This window comes from Convolutriloba macropyga, chromosome 1, assembly GCF_964194025.1.
Source record: "Convolutriloba macropyga chromosome 1, txConMacr16.3, whole genome shotgun sequence".
Taxonomy (NCBI): domain Eukaryota; kingdom Metazoa; phylum Xenacoelomorpha; order Acoela; family Convolutidae; genus Convolutriloba; species Convolutriloba macropyga.
Window position 1 is genome coordinate 58,042,650 of NC_134468.1, and position 22,104 is coordinate 58,064,753.

The 22,104-nt window shown below is 37.8% G+C and overlaps 2 protein-coding genes across 2 annotated transcripts in view; one reads left to right on the forward strand and one right to left on the reverse strand.

Moving 5' to 3' along the window:
• Positions 1-9,459, forward strand: part of LOC142340811 (uncharacterized) — a 36,305-nt gene extending 26,846 nt beyond the window's left edge. Inside the window, exons 6-8 of the mRNA XM_075391541.1 lie at positions 573-810; positions 5,456-5,738; positions 8,061-9,459. Coding sequence (XP_075247656.1) covers positions 573-810; positions 5,456-5,738; positions 8,061-8,461 — 922 coding nt within the window. The 3' untranslated portion in view covers positions 8,462-9,459. The remainder of the gene's footprint in view (positions 1-572; positions 811-5,455; positions 5,739-8,060) is intronic.
• LOC142340818 (RNA-binding protein 25-like) overlaps positions 1-22,104 on the reverse strand; it is a 259,293-nt gene that overhangs the window by 102,128 nt on the left and 135,061 nt on the right. The gene's annotated exons all lie outside the window — the stretch shown is intronic.

A 22,104-nucleotide genomic window follows, 5' to 3' on the forward strand; every position in this document is an offset into this window, starting at 1 on the left:
AATTAGAAGTGTTTTAAGTTGAATTGCATGATTAGTCTTTTTGATAATCAATGACTAACCTCCTTCACTAAATGACTTTTTGACTCTAAAATTATGGTCACTGAAGGTTATTCGAAACCCTTACAAGGCCAAATAAGGCAACCTTTGTAATGAAGGCTGTTAATAAAAAAGCAGGACGGCCAAAATAAACTAAGCAAGTGATTATTTTCAAAACGCGAATTTTCATTGTTATTGTATGTTGCATTAGCAACTGCATCTCAATTTTCCAGCTATTCCGACTATCGGCCGGCTAATTTTTGAAAAGGAAAACGAGACACCCCTTGTGGTAGATATATAAATATATATTTATAAAATAATTTTTCCTCAATTCTCTCAATGCTTACGTAAGCTCGGACTTTTAAATCAGAATATTTAGGTCTGTCAAAGCATAATGGCAACAAAGCAAGATAAAAATTTATTGTGTTATCAGGGCTATAGTCTATATATTTTACTTACATATTTACCTTTTTGGCCAGGTTCGCGTACATGGTGGCTGTTAAATTGCAATCTATCCTTGTTCTCATTAATTATAGGACTCTTGTATCTCAGCTGAGGAAATTGCAGGAGCTGGTGACCTCTTTTGGTAGTGCAACTTTCAAATCATCATTGGCAGGAGTGTCCGGTCTTTATCATTCTAACACTCCTAACAATAACCCTTCCTCAAATACCACTATTTCCCCGCCTACTCACTGTCAGGGACAAAGACTGAATACAACTGCGACATTGCAGAGAGACAGCCGAGCTAGCAACGGCAAAAGCACCGTTTTAATGGTGAGTGCGAGAATTTGGTAATAATGTTCAATTTTTCTGCGCTTGACCAATTTTTTGATGCTATGATCGAGCTGTATCATAAACGGATCCTTTCCGTTTGTGATCTCCCCAGTACGTTATGCAACCCCCCAATTACAGCATGTGCAATTACATACTAAATCATTATGTAAAGATATGCCATTATTTCTGTAAAGCTTATATTACTATCGTGCATAGGCAATACTATCACAACGTATAGCTTCCCCCCACATATTGGCGATTTAAATATTAATTATTTGAATTCTCCTGAACGTAGTTGTTTGAAAACCATAATTTCACCAAATGGTTTGAAGTTCCGAAACTTTAAAACGCCCACAAACATATAAGACAACAGATCTTTGACTGCTTATACAGCAAATGATGCAGATCTTCAGAATATGCAAAGAACTGCACTACCTGGCGATACCTGCACTACCCCAACCATCAATGTGTTGTCCTATCATCAAATATGGCAGTCAAGCAGAAATTTGAACCCGAAAAGTAATTAAGATAAAAATTATCAAAAACAACTATCAGAGGACCTTAAGCAATATCTACTTGTGTGGCAATGATGCTGGTTAAATGTATGCAAATTTTGTGTGTTTTACGCTCCTCTAAAGCCATATTTTTAGGGTAATGAAAAAGCATCAATAAACATAAGCTCTTGTCAAACAATGTGTTAAGAAACCAGTGGGACTGGATTACATTCCTGCATGGTCTTTGAAAGATGGACACTCTATTGAAAGCACTCCTTATTAACCAATTGACTAAAGAGCCAAAAATTCCCAAAGCAACAAAAAAGCTATTGTTATTCGGTCCGATTTACAAAATGGTGATCCTGAACTCCATGAAAGTTATTGCCCTATAGCAATTACAGGGAATATCTCAAAAATTATTTGAAAATTATTTGATTAATTAGAAAACAAATCCTTAACGAACACCTTAATGAAAAAAAAAAATTGTCGAATATGCAATTTGGCTTCCGTAGTCGAATTTCTACAATTGATACTTTGTTGCAGTACGGAGAAAATAATGCACGAGATTGATAGTAACAATTTTTCATTTTCCACATTGGTGGATCATTCAAAATCCTTTGATTCAATGAATCATCAATTCTTGGAATCAAGATTAGATTCTTATTTATAGTTTTGATAAATTAACTCTTAGTATCTTAACAGGTTAAAATAGTTGCAAAAAACAAGAATGAACCACATATAATCCAACTGGGTATCCTTGTAAGGATTAATTCAGGGAACTGTCCTTGTACCTTTGCCATTTAATTCATACATTAATGACTGAGAGCTCAACTTTGATGAGAAAACACGTGCAATGGTTCAGTATGCAGATGACCTTATAATTTTCTCAAGTGAAATTTCACTTCCGGCAGCAAAAGAAAAACCTAAAAATTAATTTTAAAAATTCAAAAACTACTTCGGAATGAACAGATTCAACTTTTAAATTAAACAAGAACCATATTATTTGCGAAGCTTCAAAAGAGTAATATGAGAGCATTTTATTGGAGAAACTATATAAAATCGAGAGTGAAATACCTCGCAGTCTAATTTGATTCGCACCTACTATGTGAAGATGAAGTTAAACATGAACTACCTAAGATGACTACTGGTATTAAGACATTGAATGCTATCAAGGATTCCGTTTCTTATTAATGCAAAAATTCTATTAAAGAGTCCCTTGGTAATTGGCCATCTCTACTGCTCAGCCATTTTGTTGTAAGGGATTGTGGACCATCTAAATAGAAGCTTAGAAGAGCAGTTGTGTTACAATCATGCTTCGACTGACAGAAATTTGATTGCTCTAGTAATCTAAAATTAGAATCTCACATTTTAACGGTAGTTTTTCATCGACTTCAAAATAGTATCTTATTGTTAGAATGTCATTAGCAATTAATTACCTGCCCACAACAGCTTTATGCAACCAATTTCTTAACTCTGTTTGCAAGAACGAGAATGCCTTTATTTCGTATTGGGAAATTCATATTGGGAAATAGCTACTTAAAAAACAGCGTTTTTATACGAGCTAGTACAATCTGGAAATCGATGATTGACCAAGACAATTGATTTTCACATGCTAACACTGCGTACTCTATTGAAGAATATGCAAAAAGACACTTCGTTAAAATTTTTGAAAAAACTTCAAAGCCTCAAGTTTGAAAAAACTTCAAAGGCTGCTCTGGGAAATAAGCCTGGGTGTTCTTTTAAGTTCTGTTAAGTTACGAATGATTTTCAACTAGACTCAATGAAGTTGATCTGAATTCTTGCTACATTGTCTAATATTATAATTTGATTTTAATTGCTCTCAAACGAAGTTTGTAGCAATTATATTAGTCCTGTCGGTCTTTTTTATGCGATTTTGAACTAACTTTTGGTCCTCAAAAATGGGATAAACAGGTAGTAGCCCAGCGGGCATTAAGTGCTCTTAGAGCCTTTCAGCTCAAACTTGGAGACCTATGGTGTGAAGGGCGGGTCTTATACCCCTCCACTTTTGACCCCCTCCACTGTTGCCCCCCCCGCGCGCTGTTACCCCCCACCACCACCCCACTGTTGCCCACCCCCATCAGCCCTCAGTACACTCCCTACCTTCCCCCCCCCCCCGCCGTTTCCAGCTACTGACGAACAACCGCTAAAAAACGCAAATTTATATTATTTTGCATTTTTTTTGAAGCTTTTTGAAAATTTGACATTTTTGGATATTTATCGGCCCTAGCTATCGAAGAACCTCCTCTAGGTTTTAATAGTAAGCTATTGCATAGTTTCTAGTGGTAATAGAATGGTTTCAACATCACGAATTTTAGTATTTTTTGACAAAACGTGCTATTTTCAAATTTTTTGACATTTGTTTTTCCCTATTCAGGTCTTTCCAGACCCAGGGCCAGAAAATATCGTAAGGCGTTTGATAATAAGCTACTGACAAATTGCTGTTGGCCATGGAATTGTTTTTCAACTTTTTAATGTCACAAATTTGGGCAATTTTTTGCTAAAATTTGCTGTTTTAAAATTTTGTGAAGATTTTTGTCGTTTTTACAAGGTTTTTTTTCAGCCTCAAAGCCAGGGAAACTCCTCTAGGAGGGTTTGAAATTAGGTTACTGTATTTTTTTTAGACGTAATAGAATGTCTTGCAAGATTTTAACATCACGAATGTTAGCATTTTTTTGACATTTATAGTCATTATTCAGGTTTTTTGAGCCTCAGGGTCAGTAAACCTTCGTTAGGGTTTGATATTAAGTTACTGGAAAATTTTTGTTGGTCAAGGATCAGTTTTCAAGTTTTTGGTATCTCAAGTTTTTGCAAATTTTGTAAAACCTGCAATTTGATTGTTTTTTGACTTTTTATTTTAGGTTTTTCTAGCCTCTAGGGTTTCCTCTAGGGTTTGATAATGTTACTAATAGTTTGTAGTTGTAACAGAATCTTTTTCGGGATTTTAATATCACGAATTTAAACAATTGTTTAAATGTTTGCGATTTTTTCATGTTTTTAATTTTTTCCGGGCACCAGTGGCCGTGGGAACTCCAAGGTTTGATAAGCTGCTGCAGAGTTAATGGGATGGTTTTCAATATTTTTACGACCCCAGTTTTTGTAATTTTTGGAAAAATTTTAAATTTTTTTCAAATTTTTGCAAAATTTTTTATCATGTTCCAAGGGTATGGATCTTTATGAGCCAGTGAAACTATTTCAGGCTTGAAACAGGGATACTGGGTAGTCTCTTGAGACAATGAAATGGTTCTTAAGATATCCATAGCTTGATTTTTAGCAAGATTTTGTTAAAATTTGCAATTGTTTCAAAATTTTTTAGTATTTTCATCCTTTTCTGAGTTTGACTACCATTACTGGCCAACGTTACTGTTGAAGTCGAATCCCATCATGGAAAATATTCCTATCTCTCTGTTGGATTGGGTTTTTTCCTTCTCTTTCTCGTTCAAGTTTTATCTCTCTCTCTCTCTCTCTTTGTTGATGCCGCTCTTCAGCTGCTGTCATGTGGCGTAATGTCACCATCTCTGATGCTCATTAACAATGAGTCATAGTAGAAATGTTTTTTATCATAAATGACTAAACAGACACTCTTTAGGAAATCATTGTTAATTGCTCCCAAAAGCAATTCGTAGCAAATATATTAATCCTTTTTGTCTTTTCAATGCAATTTTTCGCTTGACCCATTTGACTTTTCGTCCTCATAAACACTATAAAGATGCAGCGCCCAGTGAGCATTGTTTTTAGAGCCTTTCAGCTCACTATTCTCTGAGCATGCGATTCACAGAAACTTGTTTTGGAGACATATAATTATGATGTGAAGGGCGGTTGTTAGAAATTGATTCCACGCCCCCACCCACCATCCCAACATCCGTCCGCCCCAATCCACTTTTGCACCCCCGCTGCGCTCACCTTACGCCCCTTCAATTAATCTGAAGCTAGCCTCCCTAAACCGGGGCTAGCTAATGAAGAAGACAACCACTCACCGGTCTTTTGGGAGCGATTTGCCCGATGTTAGTCGGTTATGTTTATATATACACACACTTGCATTTGCTCTGGTGCTAATATCTTGGAGTGGGATTCAAGTCTTATTTTTTAAGACTACTTTTTAGATAGGCATTATTTTGACTTTATGTTTACAGATGTTCACCATTTTCCTGACTTCTCTCATGGCGGGAACCAGTCCTTACGGCTCTTCATCGTCAATCTTGTTTGGGCCTCAAAACATATTCCACGATCCCCCCGTTACTTCCACTGTCTCACATCTCTCAGCGCGTAGTCAGAATAACGTCAACTATGCAGGTGACGATGATGAGTCTTCCGCCACTCGTAGTTTGAGGAGCTCTCTGTTGTTACTGAGTCCGTTTCCACCCACCCGTGTCATCTACACTGATCGATCACCTTTCAGACCCATTCACGAAGACAGTAAGTTTATTAAGGACATACTATGAATAAGCACTCTCGAATGAGCAGTAATTTGTGGTATGACGACAGGATCTAAATTACTGATTTGGTAATTAATTGCTCTCAAACGAAGTTTGTAGCAATTATAGTAGTCCTGTGGGTCTTTTTTGAATGCGATTTTTCGCTTGACCAATTTTTCGTCTTACACATTTGACTTTTCGTCCTCAAAAATGGGATAAACAGGTAGCGCCAAGCGGGCATTAAGTGCTCTTAGAGCCTTTCAGCTCACTAGTCTTCAAGTATGCGATTCACAGAATCTGTTTTGGAGACATATACTTTTGGTGCGGTTCTTAGAGAATGACCCCCCCCCCCCACCTGTTACCACCCCCATCAGCCCCCGGTGCACCCTCTCACGCTGCGCTCACTTACGCCCCTTCAATTAAGCTAAAGCTAGCGTCACTAAACCGTGCCTAGCTACTGACGAAGTCAGCCGGTTGTTTGACAGCAATTCGCCCGACGTTAATCGGTTATGTTTTTAATCGTGGTTGCATTTGTTTGTTGACACTTTAAATTGATGCGTGGTTTTAATCGGTGGCCTGATTTCAAACGAAGTTATATGATGTTGTTCGTTTTCTGATGAGAACGACTGGTTGAAATGTCTAGATATCGAACGAAAGTGTTTGAGGAGCGAAAGTGTTTGAGGATCTCAACAGTGCTCTATGATGCAACATTAGTCAATCGGGCAAATTTTTTTTGCCCGATTGCTGTATTTATGACCATTCAAACTTAATAAGCTTTTGTTTTCCAAATTTTAAATTGCTCTCGAACGAAGGTTGAAGCAATTATGGTAAACCTGTTTGTCTTTTTTAATAGCCGCACAGCGATAGCTGGGGCTATTATTGGCCTTCTCTTGGTTTTTTACAATTCAAAGAATTTGAATTGTATTGGGGCGCTGTCTTTTTTTAAAGATCTGTTCACACATTTTCATGATTTTTGAATTCAATTTGGAGTAGTAATTTTGGTCACGTGGAAACAGGAAGTGAAGCGAAAAAGCGAGTGGTTTTGCGGCGTGAAATTTTTTCGCTCTAAATTTATAGTAGAGTGAGAAAACGGTGTTTGAACAAAAATTCGCTTTCTCGCTGGTGGTTTTTTGTTCACATGCTGCATTTCAACTTTGATTTTGTTTTTTTTTAATGTTTTTATCTTATTTTTTTTTTATAAATGGTTTTCCCCAGTTCACTCATAGTCATACTAGGTCTAGTCTTTTGTTTAGTCTATGAAAATTCTTTGAATTGTACGTCAGGACTTGTCCTGCTATGTTTTTTTAATTCGTCGTCGTGATTTTTGCTATAACTATATGACGTCAAACACTTCAAATATGCTTTTGGCTCATTCGTTCATTCAATTTCAGCTGAATTTTGTGTGTGTCGTCATTTTTCGCTCTTAGTGGAGCGAGTTTTTTTGTTAATTTGCGTGATTAAATTTGGTCACACTTGACTTACCTCACTCTCAAAAATGACTTCCTCACTTTGAAATTGACTTTTATTTACTTAAATTCAAAGAGATAAGGTCAAGTGGGTGTGTGTCACTCTAAATGAAGGTTATTTGAGAGCAGCTAATAGAGGCAGCAAAAATTTACACAGATTTTTAAACAGAATATAACTTATCGGCCTTCAATGAAAAGACGATTTTTTAGTCTGTCTTTACTGTTTTTTTTGAGACAGTAGATCTACGAAGGTATTGCGGCTATTTTCTGGCAATCTGCCAGCTATGTTATGCAAGAGTCTGCCAGCTATGCATGTTATGCTATGTTATGTCTTTTCGAGTCAGTTTTGCGCCCTTGGACCTATTTTGTTTTGCGTGATCTAAATTTCTCTCTCATTCTCAATTTTAAGCCGCTGAAACCAAGTGGCGGCAGTTGACTACAAAAAGTCAAATGAATAAAGCACCGAAATTGTCATTTTTACTAAAAATTTTAGTGGTTATAGTGGTATATAATAATCTTTAATGACGTCATTTTGGTTACCCCAACCCCCAGCTGAAGCAGGCCCCAAAATATTGGAGCTCCCACTAGTCGTTCGAGAGCAATTCCGACGTTAATCGGTTATGTTTGTCTTTGGAAATAATCTTTCCTTACGCCAGGTAGAATCAGCGGTTTGTGTTCCATATACTCTGCTGATTTGGTATTGTTCGAAAAAGTGCCGACAGGTCGTGTTTTTTCCGGAACTTTTGGAGCTATGTTTTTGTCGTTCAGCATAGGACTATTTGCGTAGGACAAACTGATCTTATTTTTTTAAACAAATGGTAAATCTAACCAATTAAAATCGTGTTGTCTTCTTTCAGTAAAATCTCGAGTGATTTTCAACTCCAATGATGAGCTCAAATCAGAGCCTAATGCACCCTCTGGGCGACAGCACAGACTTGTCAGATCGAAGTATGCGGGAGTGCAGAAGCTGGCCAAGGCAACTATTCCGGTCGGCTTCAAAGACGTGCAGCAGTGGAATGATGTTGACATTGAAAGAAGTCGATTACTTCACGGATCGCTGAATGACAGCAACTGGTTTGTTATGGCTGCGACCTATTCCAGCAGTGTTAGTAACCGAGATTATGCAACAGACGCACCCCGGGTAGTTATTAACGGATCGCAACCTGAAAAGGAAAAAAGAGAAGATCATAAATGTTGGCTGGACTTGAATTATAACGAACTTCCGATAACTCAGAACAAATCGGAAATTGTCGCTTAACTACAATTGATAAGTTGGTCTCAATTTATTTTTGCCACGCGCATTACTACTGAGCTCTTGTGACGAACTCGAACTTTGAGTTTTTTCGCCGAACTTTTGAGTTAACGTCCCCCATCAATTGCCTTTTTTATGTCAACACATAGGAAATGGGAATAATTAAATTCAGCTAATGCTTTTACTAATGCTTTTGGATGTGAAAATTGAACGCATGCATAATATCGCTTTAATCAACCGCTGCAATGACAAATAGCACTACTTATCGGCGAAATTATTAATGCCCGTTGAATACCTGAGAAATATCAGAGTGAGTAAAATTTGCTTTTGGGATTACAGAACGAAGTTCCGCAACTTTCTGGCCACTTTCGGTACATTAGGAGTGGCGGAAGTTCGTATTCTAATCAGCCAAGCATTGGCGTGATGTATGTACTTATTATCTCAATAAACGGTTTATTGTAAACATTACCACACAATTTTTACCACCCTCGCCACGTATTCACAAAGTTGGCATCCCCTTGGAGTTTCTAACCTTCTAAATGGCAATATTAACCGCCGTTCGTTGGTAATACTCATTCCGCAGTTGCTGGCTGCGTCTTTACGCGCAAAAAAGCATTGTTTAAATTCGCTACGACTCAGTGGTAATGTGGCGGACTGTTCATGCTGTAAAGGGGAGTCGGTGTATACTACTTAAACTGTTCCAGACATCTCATTATAAGTGGTGTTGGTCTGGTCAGTTCTCACTCTTGGAGACAGGAAGTTTATTTCGGCAAATCCATTTAATCTTATAGTTTTAACTGCACTGGTGCTATCGGTCTTCATTTCAGTATTCCTCCAAAATATTATATTTTTGTTTGTAACTACTCTTGATATATATTCTCTGTGAGCTTATAAGGGATGTAAATTAATCACAAATACTCTATTGTAAATCCTTAAATTGAAGTTTTATGTATAGAGGAGGGAGGGAATGATTAGTTAGAAATTGCAATATACTATTGGTTGAATTGTTTTCTGTATGAGTTCATGATAGACAACTGTTTGCTTTCGGCTTGATGGGTTAAGCTTCAAACCGCTGAAGTTGAGAAGTTGGAGCATTGGAGTTATGTTTTCCAAGAGATTACTAAAATTAGAGACCCTACTACTACTGCCCTAATAATACTACTGGATGTGCCTCATCCTGCTTCTAATCTCCAAAACTCGCGTACTGCGAGAAAACTATTCATTACCATCTGTCGTCGAACACCATAGACGCATACACGCCCGTCAGCCTCTCCACAGCTATAAATCTCAAAGCGCTCTTTTTTGCAATCAGATTTGGATTGCATTGATGCTGTTTTTTACAATCCATGGAATTTGGATTGTCTTAAGAAGTTTGTACACAATTTTCCAGTTTTCAAAACGCGACAAGAAAATAATGCTCAGTTAAAGCCCTAAGCAAGCGTTAGTGGTCAATCCAGTTGTCTCTGCTGCTGAAGCTGCAGAGTTACCTAAAATCGAGATGAGAAGGTAATTTTTGGGAAATTGCTAGATCTTTTGCAAGCCATACTTTCTTGTTATAGCTGCGGAGCTATAGCGCGTTGCTCTTGGTTTTTACAATTCAGAGAATTTGAATTGCATTGGGGCGCTGTTTTTTTAAGACCTGTTCACAAATTTTCATGATTTTTGAAGTTATCAGTCTCTCTAGCAAAGATTTCAATTTCAGTTGCGTGACTAGATTTTGATCATACGTGAATTACTCTCAATAAGATGACTTTTGCACTTTAAAACTTGAATTTAAACTGAATAAGTTTGAGGTCAAAGGAACTCATATGTGCAGTAAAGGTCACCAATAAAAGGCTTCTGGGGACTGAATTTTAACACGTTTTATTAAATTATCGCCAAAAGTTTTTTTACCTGGCTTATCGAGCGGCGTCATTTTTGTTTTCGATTTAGATCTGTATCTGTTTCTATCTCTATTATACGACACGCAAGTAGAGTCTTTCGGAGCTATTCCGGCAATCTACTGGTTATGGTATTCCGTTTTGATGGTGCTATGTCGTTATTTGAGTTTTTAGTTGCTGCCAACCGAAGTATGTAGCAATTATATTAGTCCTGTTGGTCTTTTATGCAATTTTGGCTTGATTGATTTTTCGTCTGACCCATTTGACTTTTCGTCCAATGAAGCGAGATAAACAGGTAGCACCCAATGGGCATTAATATCTCTTAGAGCCTTTTGAGCTCACTGGTCTACAAGTGTGCGAATTGCAGGAACTGTTTTGGAGACTCACCCCCCCCCCCCACTGACTTCATCCAATCCCCACCCCTGCACATCGTTCAGCCCGTAAGGGCCCCGTGCAGCCAAAGACCCCTTCCCCCTCTACCACTGTTGCCCACAATCAGTCCCCACTCACGCCCCTTCAATTAGACAAAAGCTAGCCTTATTAGATCTTGGCCATCTGCTGACAAAGCCAACTGCTTATCGGTCGATTGAGAGCAATTCGCCCGTCTTTAGTAGGTTGTTTTTTAATCTTTAGGGGTGAATAAAGCATTTTTAGGACTTGACGATGGGTTGTCACTGGGGGGGTTTTTAGAGAGAAAAATTGTTTCGAAGGTTTTAATGTCACAAAGTTGGTGACATTTTAATAAAATTTCATTTTTCACGTTTTAAGTTTTTAAATTATTTTCAGAGTTTTTTGATATTCAGAGGCCATTGAAACTTCGCTGAGGTTCTAAATTGCGTCACTGGATAGTTTTTAGTGAGAATGAAATGGTTTTCAAGATTTTCATATCCCGAAAGTAAGCGACTATTCGAAAAAAATAGAAGTTTCGATTTTCGAAATTTTGCCATTTTTTAAATTTCGTTTATCTTCATGGGCCTACCATTTTTTTTCATCGCTTATTTTTGGGTTTATGCTCAAGTTTTAATTGCATAAATTTGACTTAGAGGACAAAAACTTGAGCAAAGTTTCCGTCCTTGCATTTTTCAAATTTTCTAGTCCATACTTCAGTTTACCCTTATATAAGCAGCCTGATTTCTGTTAGCCTGCAAGTTGGTTGATCTGTAGATTTTAGCTGATAAACCGTTGGTTTTGAATTCCGTTTTTGAAGTTTTCGGAATGTTTTTGAGGTCAAGTCGTCAGTAACACTTTTTTGCGCTCGGTGCTGCGATGTTGCGTAAACTTCCGCTTAGTTGTGGTTTTGAAATTATTCACTTATTTTTGTAAGGAAAAGCTTTGTTATTTTGCCTGTCTCTTATTGCTTTGTATGTATCAAGCAAGTTTTTTGCCTAATTTTCCCTGTTTTCTCACATTTTTGAATGAAGACGTTTTTAATCAACAACCTGAACCTAAACGTTTATACACTTTGAATGCTGTTTTTGCTCTTATCTAAATTTGTAAACCCGGTTTGGCTTCTGCTCATCGGGTACAGCAGTTTTTAGTGTTTAATTGAGTTCTGTGGATTTTATTTCATGCTATGTTTGTTCGTTTATTTTACCTTTCGATTGTTGTTTGCTTTAACCAAGTTATTATGTCATAGTGCATTAGGTCATCAAGGATCAAAGTCTTTGGAGCAATTGCTAGCTGCCATTAGTGTAAAGCTTAGTAGGCTTTAGCTTAGAAGCTGAATTGAGTATACTTTTGTGAATGTAACAAACTACACTTCGAAGTAGAGCGCTTTGTAATACCTAGAAACAAATTCTGAAATTTTGTCTCGTATTTTTGTTTCAATCGCAATATGCTTAAAACGGGCGGCTGTTTTCCGGCAGTTTGTTGGCTATACTAGAAGTTTCTCGTGGCAAAAAATGGAGCTTCCTGAAAAGGCTATCGAAATTATGTTAAAGTTCAGGTGAACCAAAATTGCTAATCGTGGCCTGTTAAGTTGAATTTCGCCCTTTGCCAATTTACTTGTGCTTTCGGAACTTCATCTATACGAAATATAGAATCAAAACGATATGCTAATAGTATATTTTAGGCATCGAATGTTGTTGCAGTTTGGGGAAAATAGTTTCAAAATTCATTCATTCGTTGTAATTTTCTCATAACGTGTTTACTTAACGCAAGAACTACTGAGTCAGTTTTTTTTCAAGATTCTTCAGCATTTCCTCTGTTTAACTGTTCACTTTTTTGCCAATCTTGCGACTTAGCTTTTTGGTAGTCGTGCACGTTTGACAATTGCAGTATTACTCTGTAACAGAATTGATTCTACTTAATTTCAATTGCTTTGAAGGAAAATTAAGGTGTCTTTTATCAGAGCAAAACTGTACAATTTTCTTTCGATTCAATTCTCACGAAATTATACCGCAGTTTCAGTTATGTTTTTTTGTCAACTCGTTTTTTTTCCATCTAAAAGAGAACAATTTATGATTTTTCAGCATCATTATTTTAGTTGCTCTCAAATAAAGTTTGTAGCAATTAATTTAGTTCTGTTGGTGATATTTTATGCTATATTTCATTTCAGCGCTTTTTCGTCTGGTCAACTAGTTTTCATTCCTTTTAGTCTTGAGAAACGAGATAGTTCGGTAAAACTCAACAGAAACAAGTGGCAATTTGCCAAGCAGTTGAGAGCTTTGGTTCTCTTAGAGCTTTGCTAGTCTGAGATCCTCCAAAACTGCCTACAAGGCCTAATTTGAATGTGTAGAGGGCAATTTTGTATAACGTGTCGAATCGCAGCCAAATGCACCCTCTCACATAACTATAGAAAAGTCATTCCATTACACCGCAGAGGTATACCCTAAAATTTCCGCCTTAGTAAAATTGGCTTGAAAATTAGATACATACAATAAACGAAATTAGGAGACATCCTTTGTATCTTACTTTTCGCAAAAGGTGCTCCACCAATTTGGAGAAATAAAAGAACATTCGGATCGAAAATTAGGTTAAAAGTATTGTAGCACGTTTCCGCTCATTTTAGGTATCTATTATTCTCATTATAATTATGTCTAATCCGCTTGTACTTTATTATTTTGCTGTGGTGATTCGCGTTGCGAGTATGCAGACAGAATGTTTATGAGTGATTCGCGGAGCGAGATCTACTTTAACTTTTGTTTCGCTTACTTGCGGAGAGGGAGAACAAGAGACAGTTTTGCAAACTGAATTGAGTTGCATAAATTAAGTGGAATGAATTAAACAGATTGAAGCCACTTGGGCACAACGTGAATACGTGATCAGACATGTCTGATCACGAAGCGGGAAACTATCAGACAACGGAATGAGATCATAAGGTAAACAAATTGAACAAATTAATGAAGGTGAAAGTAATTGAACTAATTTAAGGCATCAAATAAATTTTACTGCAATGATTAAATAAAATGAATAAATATACCATCAGGTATCACATACCCTTCGCAGCAAGAAGAAAAATTGTAATATACAATTTTTCAGATATAAATAATACTAACAATATTTACAAATTAATACAAGGTCCCCGGTTAAATAGATAATATCAATATATTTGCTGGTTATCATAACTAAAAGTACGATGATTAATACAATATAAAATGTCTTTTCAGTTTTTTGAGTTTTACAAGTTCCAATCTTCATTTTCGTAATCTTGTTCCTCTGCATCAAGAGCAGTCATAGATCTAGCCAATGTCGGGGTGTCCGTCTCTAGCAAAGGTACATTTCGTACCGCGGGAGGCGAGACAGAACCAATCTGTGGTGACACGTTTTGCTCTTCCGGTTGTATTTCCAAGATTTGTTGCACCGATTCGACAACGGTGACGGGTGGTGCAAAGTTTTCGACATCACCCGCTCGTCGGGGTCGTTTAGGCGGTGGTAGGATGTCTGATCCTGGAGATGACGTTTCGAAACCATAATATGACGGGCTTCGCCTATTACGGTCAGAAGATTGTTTTGAAGATGATGTTGCGGGTGGATCAGTAGGCGCATTTGTAGTCGGTTCGCTGATCTCGAGTGGAGGTTGAGCGTTTCACATTGCAGCAAAGTTTGGCAATTTTGGGACGCGCCCCCGCATTGCACGAGAAATGTTTGAGCGCTGTGAAGAGACTCCGCTGCCCGGCTCTCTCTTCCTATGTTTCATCTTTTTATCACCCTTTTGCTTTCGGGTGAACTCTTTAATGTGGCTGTGGATCAGCTCTTCAACGACCTTCTCCCCAGCACGTGGCCCGCGTCTGTCGGCATATACTTTTAATGGAGTCTGTCTCTCCTGATGGGTGCCGAATTTGGCAATATCGCTATTGCGGACGGTAACAATTTGTTTGCCCGGCTCCTTGATGGTCGATGTAGTTGGACTTACTTTTAAGATGTGTGATCCTGGGGCGAGAACTTCATAGAGGCCTTCAAGTTTCTTCTTGGATCGTCTTTTGCCGTGGATTTTGCGAGCCAAGTTTAGCTCTACCGATCGTTCTTTTAGGGGAATGGCGCGGATTGCTTTTGTTTTTAGAAATCTGGATTCGCCATCCGTGCTCGCCCTCTCTCTTGCGCTCGCTTCCGTTGTGGCGCGTGTCATGCCCTTTTCAACTTCAATGTCGCTTCTGTATCCACTTATCCATTTGTCATCGGGCAATATTTCCTCCGGCATCACTGTTTCTTCGTCTAAATAGTGATTTATGATACCCTTATACGACAAATTCATCAAATTCGGTTTAGTTGCAATCACGCTTAGCGGGGTATTAGGTTTTCTCCCAAAATGTGCTTCGAAGGGCGAGATCTTTGTTGTTCTTTGTTTACATATTCGCAATTGGTGAATGATTATCTTTAATGCATGCTTTACATGAAAGGCGTGTGCAGCTAATTTCTCTTCTTTGATACATGCGAGTCTATTCTTAATTGTTTGAATTAATCGTTCCACCAACCCAATAGCACGGTGATCATTTACAGACGCTTCAATAATTTCAATGTTGTTTTTATTGCAAAAAGTCTTTACTTGATGTCCAATTAAACATTTAGCTTGGTCTAAACGGATAGATCGTGGAATTCCGTGAGTTTCGATGTACATGTCCAAAAATTTTAGAACATTTGGTTCATTAGCTTTTTCATACATATATGCGGTTGGATATTTAGAAAAACGATCAATTGCTGCCAAAAAAATATACTTCATTGTTCTTTTCATCAAAAATTGGTCCCCCAAAATCGATTTGAATTTCCTGATTAGGTTCAACACATGGTATATGAGGAGTAAATTGCTTAGCGGGAATTACGGATTTTAGATTCTTACCAATTACTGTGCACGGTTTGCACTCAGTGGCCTTGACTATTAGCTCCCGATGCATGTAAGGCCACCAGCAATGTGTTGCCATACAAATCATGCCCCATGTACCTGGATGGCTGGCATGAATATCATCTGTGAGTGCTTCGCGAAGTACGTTGGGGATAGCTACCTTCTCGTCTATGCATACGCACCCGGAGCGCACGTGAAGGTCCCTCCAGTACGAATGTATGTACGGGTTGATGGCTTTTAATCGGGCTTCGTTATTTGTCAGTATGCAATCCCTGACTTCTTTTAAGACGGCATCTTTGCTAGTGAGGGAAGCGATGAGCGTTTTACTGAATATCTTTGATACTATATAATCAAACGTGGGGACGTGCGGGCTCGGCGTTAACGGGGTACTAGCATTTGAAGAATGGGTAGGGGATGTTGGGGTTATGTTGTGTGCCATGCTTGTTGTCGGCGGAATACTATTGTTTTGCGGGCGTTGATTTGCTGTGCGGGGTGTAGATGTTGAATTAGGTCGCGTACTCGCGGTGCGCGTGACGTTTTCACTGGTTGAGGGTTGATCCGCTGCGCGGGATGTATCATTGAATCGCACTCTGGTTATTCTTTTCTTTGACAGCATACTGTTAGCTATTAAATTGATATCTTTAATTATGGATGATGTTTTAGTTGAGTTTTTGAGAGTAGAAGAATGCAACTGAATTCTAGATCGACAAGGGGCAAAAAGCACTGATTTGAATTCTGGGTGGTGACTTTTTGAGTTATTTTCGGAATGTGATTCGATTGGCGGGATTTGTAATTGAGTAATTTGATGCTTGTGCTGCGCGTATGCCACTTTATTCCTAATTTGGATTAATTGTTTGTTATTACTGGTGTTTTGCAGAGCGAGAGGAGTGCTAAGTGGATTTTGAGTCGCGAGTGGTGCATATTTTAAATTGTTTAATTGGTAACTACTATTTGAGGTATGATTTCGCGGAGCGAGTGAATGACTAAATACATGTTCGCATACTTGCATAGCGCGTGTGCTAATTGAATTTATTGAGCTATTAAGGGACTCAAATTTAGGTGTGAATTTGTGTGCGGAGATATGTGTCTCAATTTTAGGTGTGTTTTGCAGGTCGAGTGTATGATTTGTTAGTAACTGGTGTAAACGTGATGTGGGGTGTTCAGTTTTTAATTCTAATGTGTTAATTGATTTCGAGATTAGTTTCAACTTTGCGACTATAAATTCTTCATCGTATGTGGAGATCTTTTTAGCTTTTTGAGATGGATTGTGAGAAATATAATCTACCAAACCCATTTTTGCCCCAGGAAGGTGTTCAATATCAAATTGAAAAGGGAGAAGACGATCTACCCATCGGGTTAATCTACTGTTGTAGGATTTATTAGATCGGTGTTCTTTCATAATTGAGAGAAGTGCTCTGTGATCAGTAATTACTTTAAATTGTTTTCCATACAAATAATTTTTGAAATATTCTGTGGACCAGACTACACCCAAAAGTTCAAGTTCGTTTACGCTATAGCGCTCCTCACATGAGTTCAAAAATCTAGACGCGAACGCAACTGGTTTCCACCCATCTACAGTTAGTTGTTCGAGTGCCGCACCAAGACCTGACCGAGATGCGTCGCATTTCACGCGTGTTTCGAGTTGCGGGTTGTAGTGACTATTAGCAGTAGCGTTCGCTATGCGGGTTTTTATTTCTTGGAAACAATTTTCATGTTCAGTCGTCCAAATGAATTTGGAAGACTTTCTCAATAGCGGACGAAGGGGGTGGCTTATTTGGGCTAAATTTGGGATGAATTTCCCAATATAATGAACGGATCCCAAAAATGAACGGAGTTTCTTTAATGTTTTCGGTGCATCAAGAGCCAAAATTGCCGCAGTCTTAGATTCGAGAGGCGAGATACCCTCTTGTGATATATGATACCCAAGCCAGTCAATTTCTAGTTTGCCAGAGTGACATTTAGGTAAATTTATCCTAAGGTTTTCGTCATCTAAACGTTGTAGGCACTTCATGACGTAATTTTTGTGATTATTCAAAGACCCTTTGCTAACAATTAAAATATCATCCAGAAGGCAATATGTATTTTCCAATCCAATTAAAGTATAATCCATAGCTTTTTGAAATTCTGCTGGCATGTCTGTAAGTCCGTAAAATCCTGTTTGAAATCTATACGTGCCAGTCATATCACCACTAATTATATTAAAGTTGCAATGATTAGCTGTATTAACATCTAAATTCAATTGACTGTAAGCGTATTTCAGATCGATCGTAGAAAAATAAGTTGTGTTTTGCGAGGCGGGAGCGCTTATTTGTTGAGAAATTGATTCAATGAGCGTATCAATATTCGGCATTTGATATTTGTTTTTGTGGATAGCTTTATTCAAAACTTTTGAATCCAATGCAAGCTTTATCGTTTGGTCTTTTTTAACAGTCACCACAATAGGTCAAATGAAATAATTATCTGGGCAGCTCGACAGTTTTATGATATGTTTTTCGGCTAATAATTTTCGAAGTTCTGTATTAACTTTGTCTTGGAGATTGATAGGAATTCGTCTACCTTTTTGGTGTCTAGCTTGGAAATTCTTGTGAAATTTAGATTTTGCTACATGACTTTTTGATCGTCCGATGCGTGATACCAAACCAGGGAATTTTGTGGCTATTTGCTCTTTAAATTCCGAGGATGCAATATTATTGACAGAATTACCTTTTTGAAGTGTTGATTGCGTTACTGCAAGCCCAAGTTGGTCGAACAAATCACGACCAATTAAGGACTTTAAGCCGTCAGCAACAACAGTGAAGATAGCTGTGTTGCATACCCATCCCTTGCTTGTGATCGGAGCTTGGATTTTTCCCAGTACTTGTATTGGCTCGTTAGAGAAATTTCGTAGTTGTGCTGGTGACGATTCGTGGATCCAGGAAGCGCGGGGGCTGTTCTGAACTACTTGCGACGCGAGTGAATGATGCAATATGCTGCATGCACTCCCGGAGTCCACGAGTAGAGTTGTATTAACGTTTCCAATCTTGAGTGGCATATTGAGGGGTTCAACTTTCTCTACTGTGGAATCAATCATAGCAACTGTGTTGTCCTCTTCGCCGCTGCTGTAATCAGATTCATAGAGTTTTGGCGGCTGAACAAAGTTTACTGAGTCCTCTGGATGTGGGTCTTCTTCCACCACCCGAACCATCTTTTTCTTGGGATCTTGTGGTTTTGAGTTGATGGTCTTTTGTTGTTTGCGGCAGACTTTCGCAAAGTGGTTTAATAATCCGCAATTGTTGCACGTCTTTCCTTTTGCGATGCATTTTTCGCGATGATTTGGGAGCCAAACTCCACCACAGTTGGAACAGTTGAGTGTTGATCTATTATTCTGTCTTGCAGCATTGTTGTTGTTATTCTGCCAATACGGTCTTCGTGAATTGTTATTGAACTGTACGGCATTTACGTTCGCCGGGACAACAATTTTGTTATGTTGTTGAATTTGGTGTTGATTTCGCATTCCGAGTTCCATGTTGATTGCCAAATCCAATGCTTGACGCGGTTCCACAGTTTGTTTTAGTAGCTCTTTTTGGATCTCAGGGTCGATCAGGTTTGTGATGAACACATCGCGTATCAGAGTTTCTTCTTTGTTCTCAAAGTCAGTTCTTTTAGTTTGCCGTAGAAATGTTCAACAGTTTCCCCCCTGAGTTGTTTTGTGATCAGAAAGACGTGTCTATCAAATGTTATGTTACGCGGGCGGATGAATGCTTCTTCAACGATTTTCCAGAAATTAAGAGTTGATAGTGTATCTATCATAATATGCGGGTTCTTACAATTCAAGATACGGCGTCCCTCTATTCCAATACTCAAGTAGAGAAGAGATACTGATTTTCGGTCCGCCAACGACCACGGTTTGTCACCACACATTATGCCTATCTCGATGAGTCTTTGGCATTTGTTTTGCCAAATCATTTTTTGTTGCGCGTTGCGCGCGTTCCTTTCCCTTTCTGATTGTGCAGATGCACCCACAATCGTCTCTTCATAGATGGGTTCCAAGGGTAGCTCCACCATTTCAGGCTTCGGACCGAGTAGCGTGTCCAAGATGATATTCTCTTTGGCTAAGAGCGCTAATTTGTATTGAACTCTCCACTTCTCCCAGCGAAGTGGTGGGTCCGGTGTCGGTTTGTCCCAGAAAGGGTCGATTCCAAGAGGTGTTCTTTTCGTAGCTGACAGCGCCATGTTGTATTTTATTATTTTGCTGTGGTGATTCGCGTTGCGAGTATGCAGACAGAATGTTTATGAGTGATTTGCGGAGCGAGATCTACTTTAACTTTTGTGTCGCTTACTTGCGGAGCAGAAGAACAAGAGACAGTTTTGCAAACTGAATTGAGTTGCATAAATTAAGTGGAATGAATTAAACAGATTGAAGCCACTTGGGCACAACGTGAATACGTGATCAGACATGTCTGATCACGAAGCGGGAAAGTATCAGACAACGGAATGAAATCATAAGGTAAACAAATTGAACAAATTAATGAAGGTGAAAGTAATTGAACTAATTTAAGGCATCAAATAAATTTTACTGCAATGATTAAATAAAATGAATAAATATACCATCAGGTATCACACCGCTATTGAGCCTTATTAAACGCGCGCTTTTTGAGCATAAAAAGTAATTTAATACTTTTTAAAAAGCACTTAAATAGATTTAATTGAAGCTTTCAAAGCTTTAAAGTGATTCAAAAACATGCAACTACAGGAACTGATTTTTTCCCGCAAAATCCCTCGCCCATCAAAGGCTTTGCATATCAATGTGGGTCTGGCCGATTTTAATAAGTATTAAAAAATATTAACAATAAGTAGTAATAAGTAGTAATCAACTACTATAAGTAGTTATAAAGAAGTAATAAGTAGTAATAAGTAGTACTAGTAGTAATAAGCTAGGCTAAATTAATTAAATAGTAATTGAATTAGGCTTAATTGCGGGTTTTATGCGCAATGGAGCTACATTGCCTGCGAAAAATTGATACATAAATGGAGCAGATGCGTGATACAAGCCGGGCGAAAAATAGGTTATAAAATTTGTACTTGTATTTCGCGGCTCGGATCAAGACAATTTTGCGAACACGGGTTGCTAGTTTCCCTTCCGTTTTGCCGGTTTCTGCAAAAGTTTCCGCAATAATTTTCCATTTTCAGTTTCTAAACATAGTAAAAACGAACACGAGATACAAGCATCGGGTATATCTGCCCGTGACGATTTGCGTATGCCTCTGGGGTGTAATGTGTCTACCTGACTGACTAAAAATAGGCTTTGAAACAGGCTTAAAAGAGATCGCTTTGAAATTTACGATAGACAAACGTAAAAATTGTAGTAAATTTAGTTATTTTAAATGGAAAATTTTCAGTAATTCCTTACAGTTTCACGCCTCTTAAAAATTCAGAAGAATTTAAAACTGTGTGACCAAATATTTCCATCTTTTTCATTTGTTTTCCTTATAATGTCAAAGAAAATAGTTTGAAGTAAGTTCCCCTAGTATTATGAAATTAACATGAGTCTGAGAGTTAAAGAGATGATGAATTGTCGGCTAGAAACAAAAAAAATAGGATCACCTGTATATAGTTTTTTGAAATCCAAAAAAATAATTTTCATTTCTCGGTGATCTCAAAATGCTCACTGAATTGGTCTTTTCAAGTGCTTGAAAGGTTCGCTAAAATAATAACTAAATGCATTATTGATTGTGGAACTCCTCGGATGAAAAACAAACGTTTTTTTTTTAAAAAAAAGAAAAAATCTTTTTTCAGTTCGAAAAAATTTTTTTAAATTTTTTTATTTGTTACACTTACTTAACAGAAGGCCAAAACTCAGAATGCCAATATTCCACAAAGCTATTAAATTTTAAGATTTTAGAGTGGTTTTGACCTTTCTTTTGTATGGTAGACACAACAAGAGGCAGAGAGCAAAAACTGTCAGAAATAATAAGAAGTTAGAAAAATTTGTTTGAGAAAAATTTCCACAAAAATGCGGCTTTGATTATATTCAATGCCAAAATTTTGTTCAGGGAACCAATAACACAACTGCGAAATTTTAAATAACATCAAAAATGACAAAACGTTTCCGTGAAAATTGAAAAGTTTGATTCGGATTTTAGCGTCAGGTTTAAAATTTACGATATAGTTACTTACTTCAAGAAGTCAATAGCTAATTTTACAGAGAAAGCATAGCACATAAATTAAAGGCAAGTAGCATTGAGTAATAAAAGACAAGATGCCAAAAATTTATTGTTATTTTCGGTGTCCGGATTCGTATTTTTGCGTGTGTGTGCTTGTGTGGGTGTGTATAAGTGTCTTTTTGTTTGTAGAGTGCGTGGATTGTTTGTGTAAGAGAAGCAGAGTTATTGTGAGAGCGATCAATGTTAAAATGTCCTAAATTAGGTCAGAAATAGAAAAAATGCTTATTATATGCTATAAATTGCTACGAGCTGAGCCCAGAACCAAGAATGTGCTTTTTTAGGTCTCGT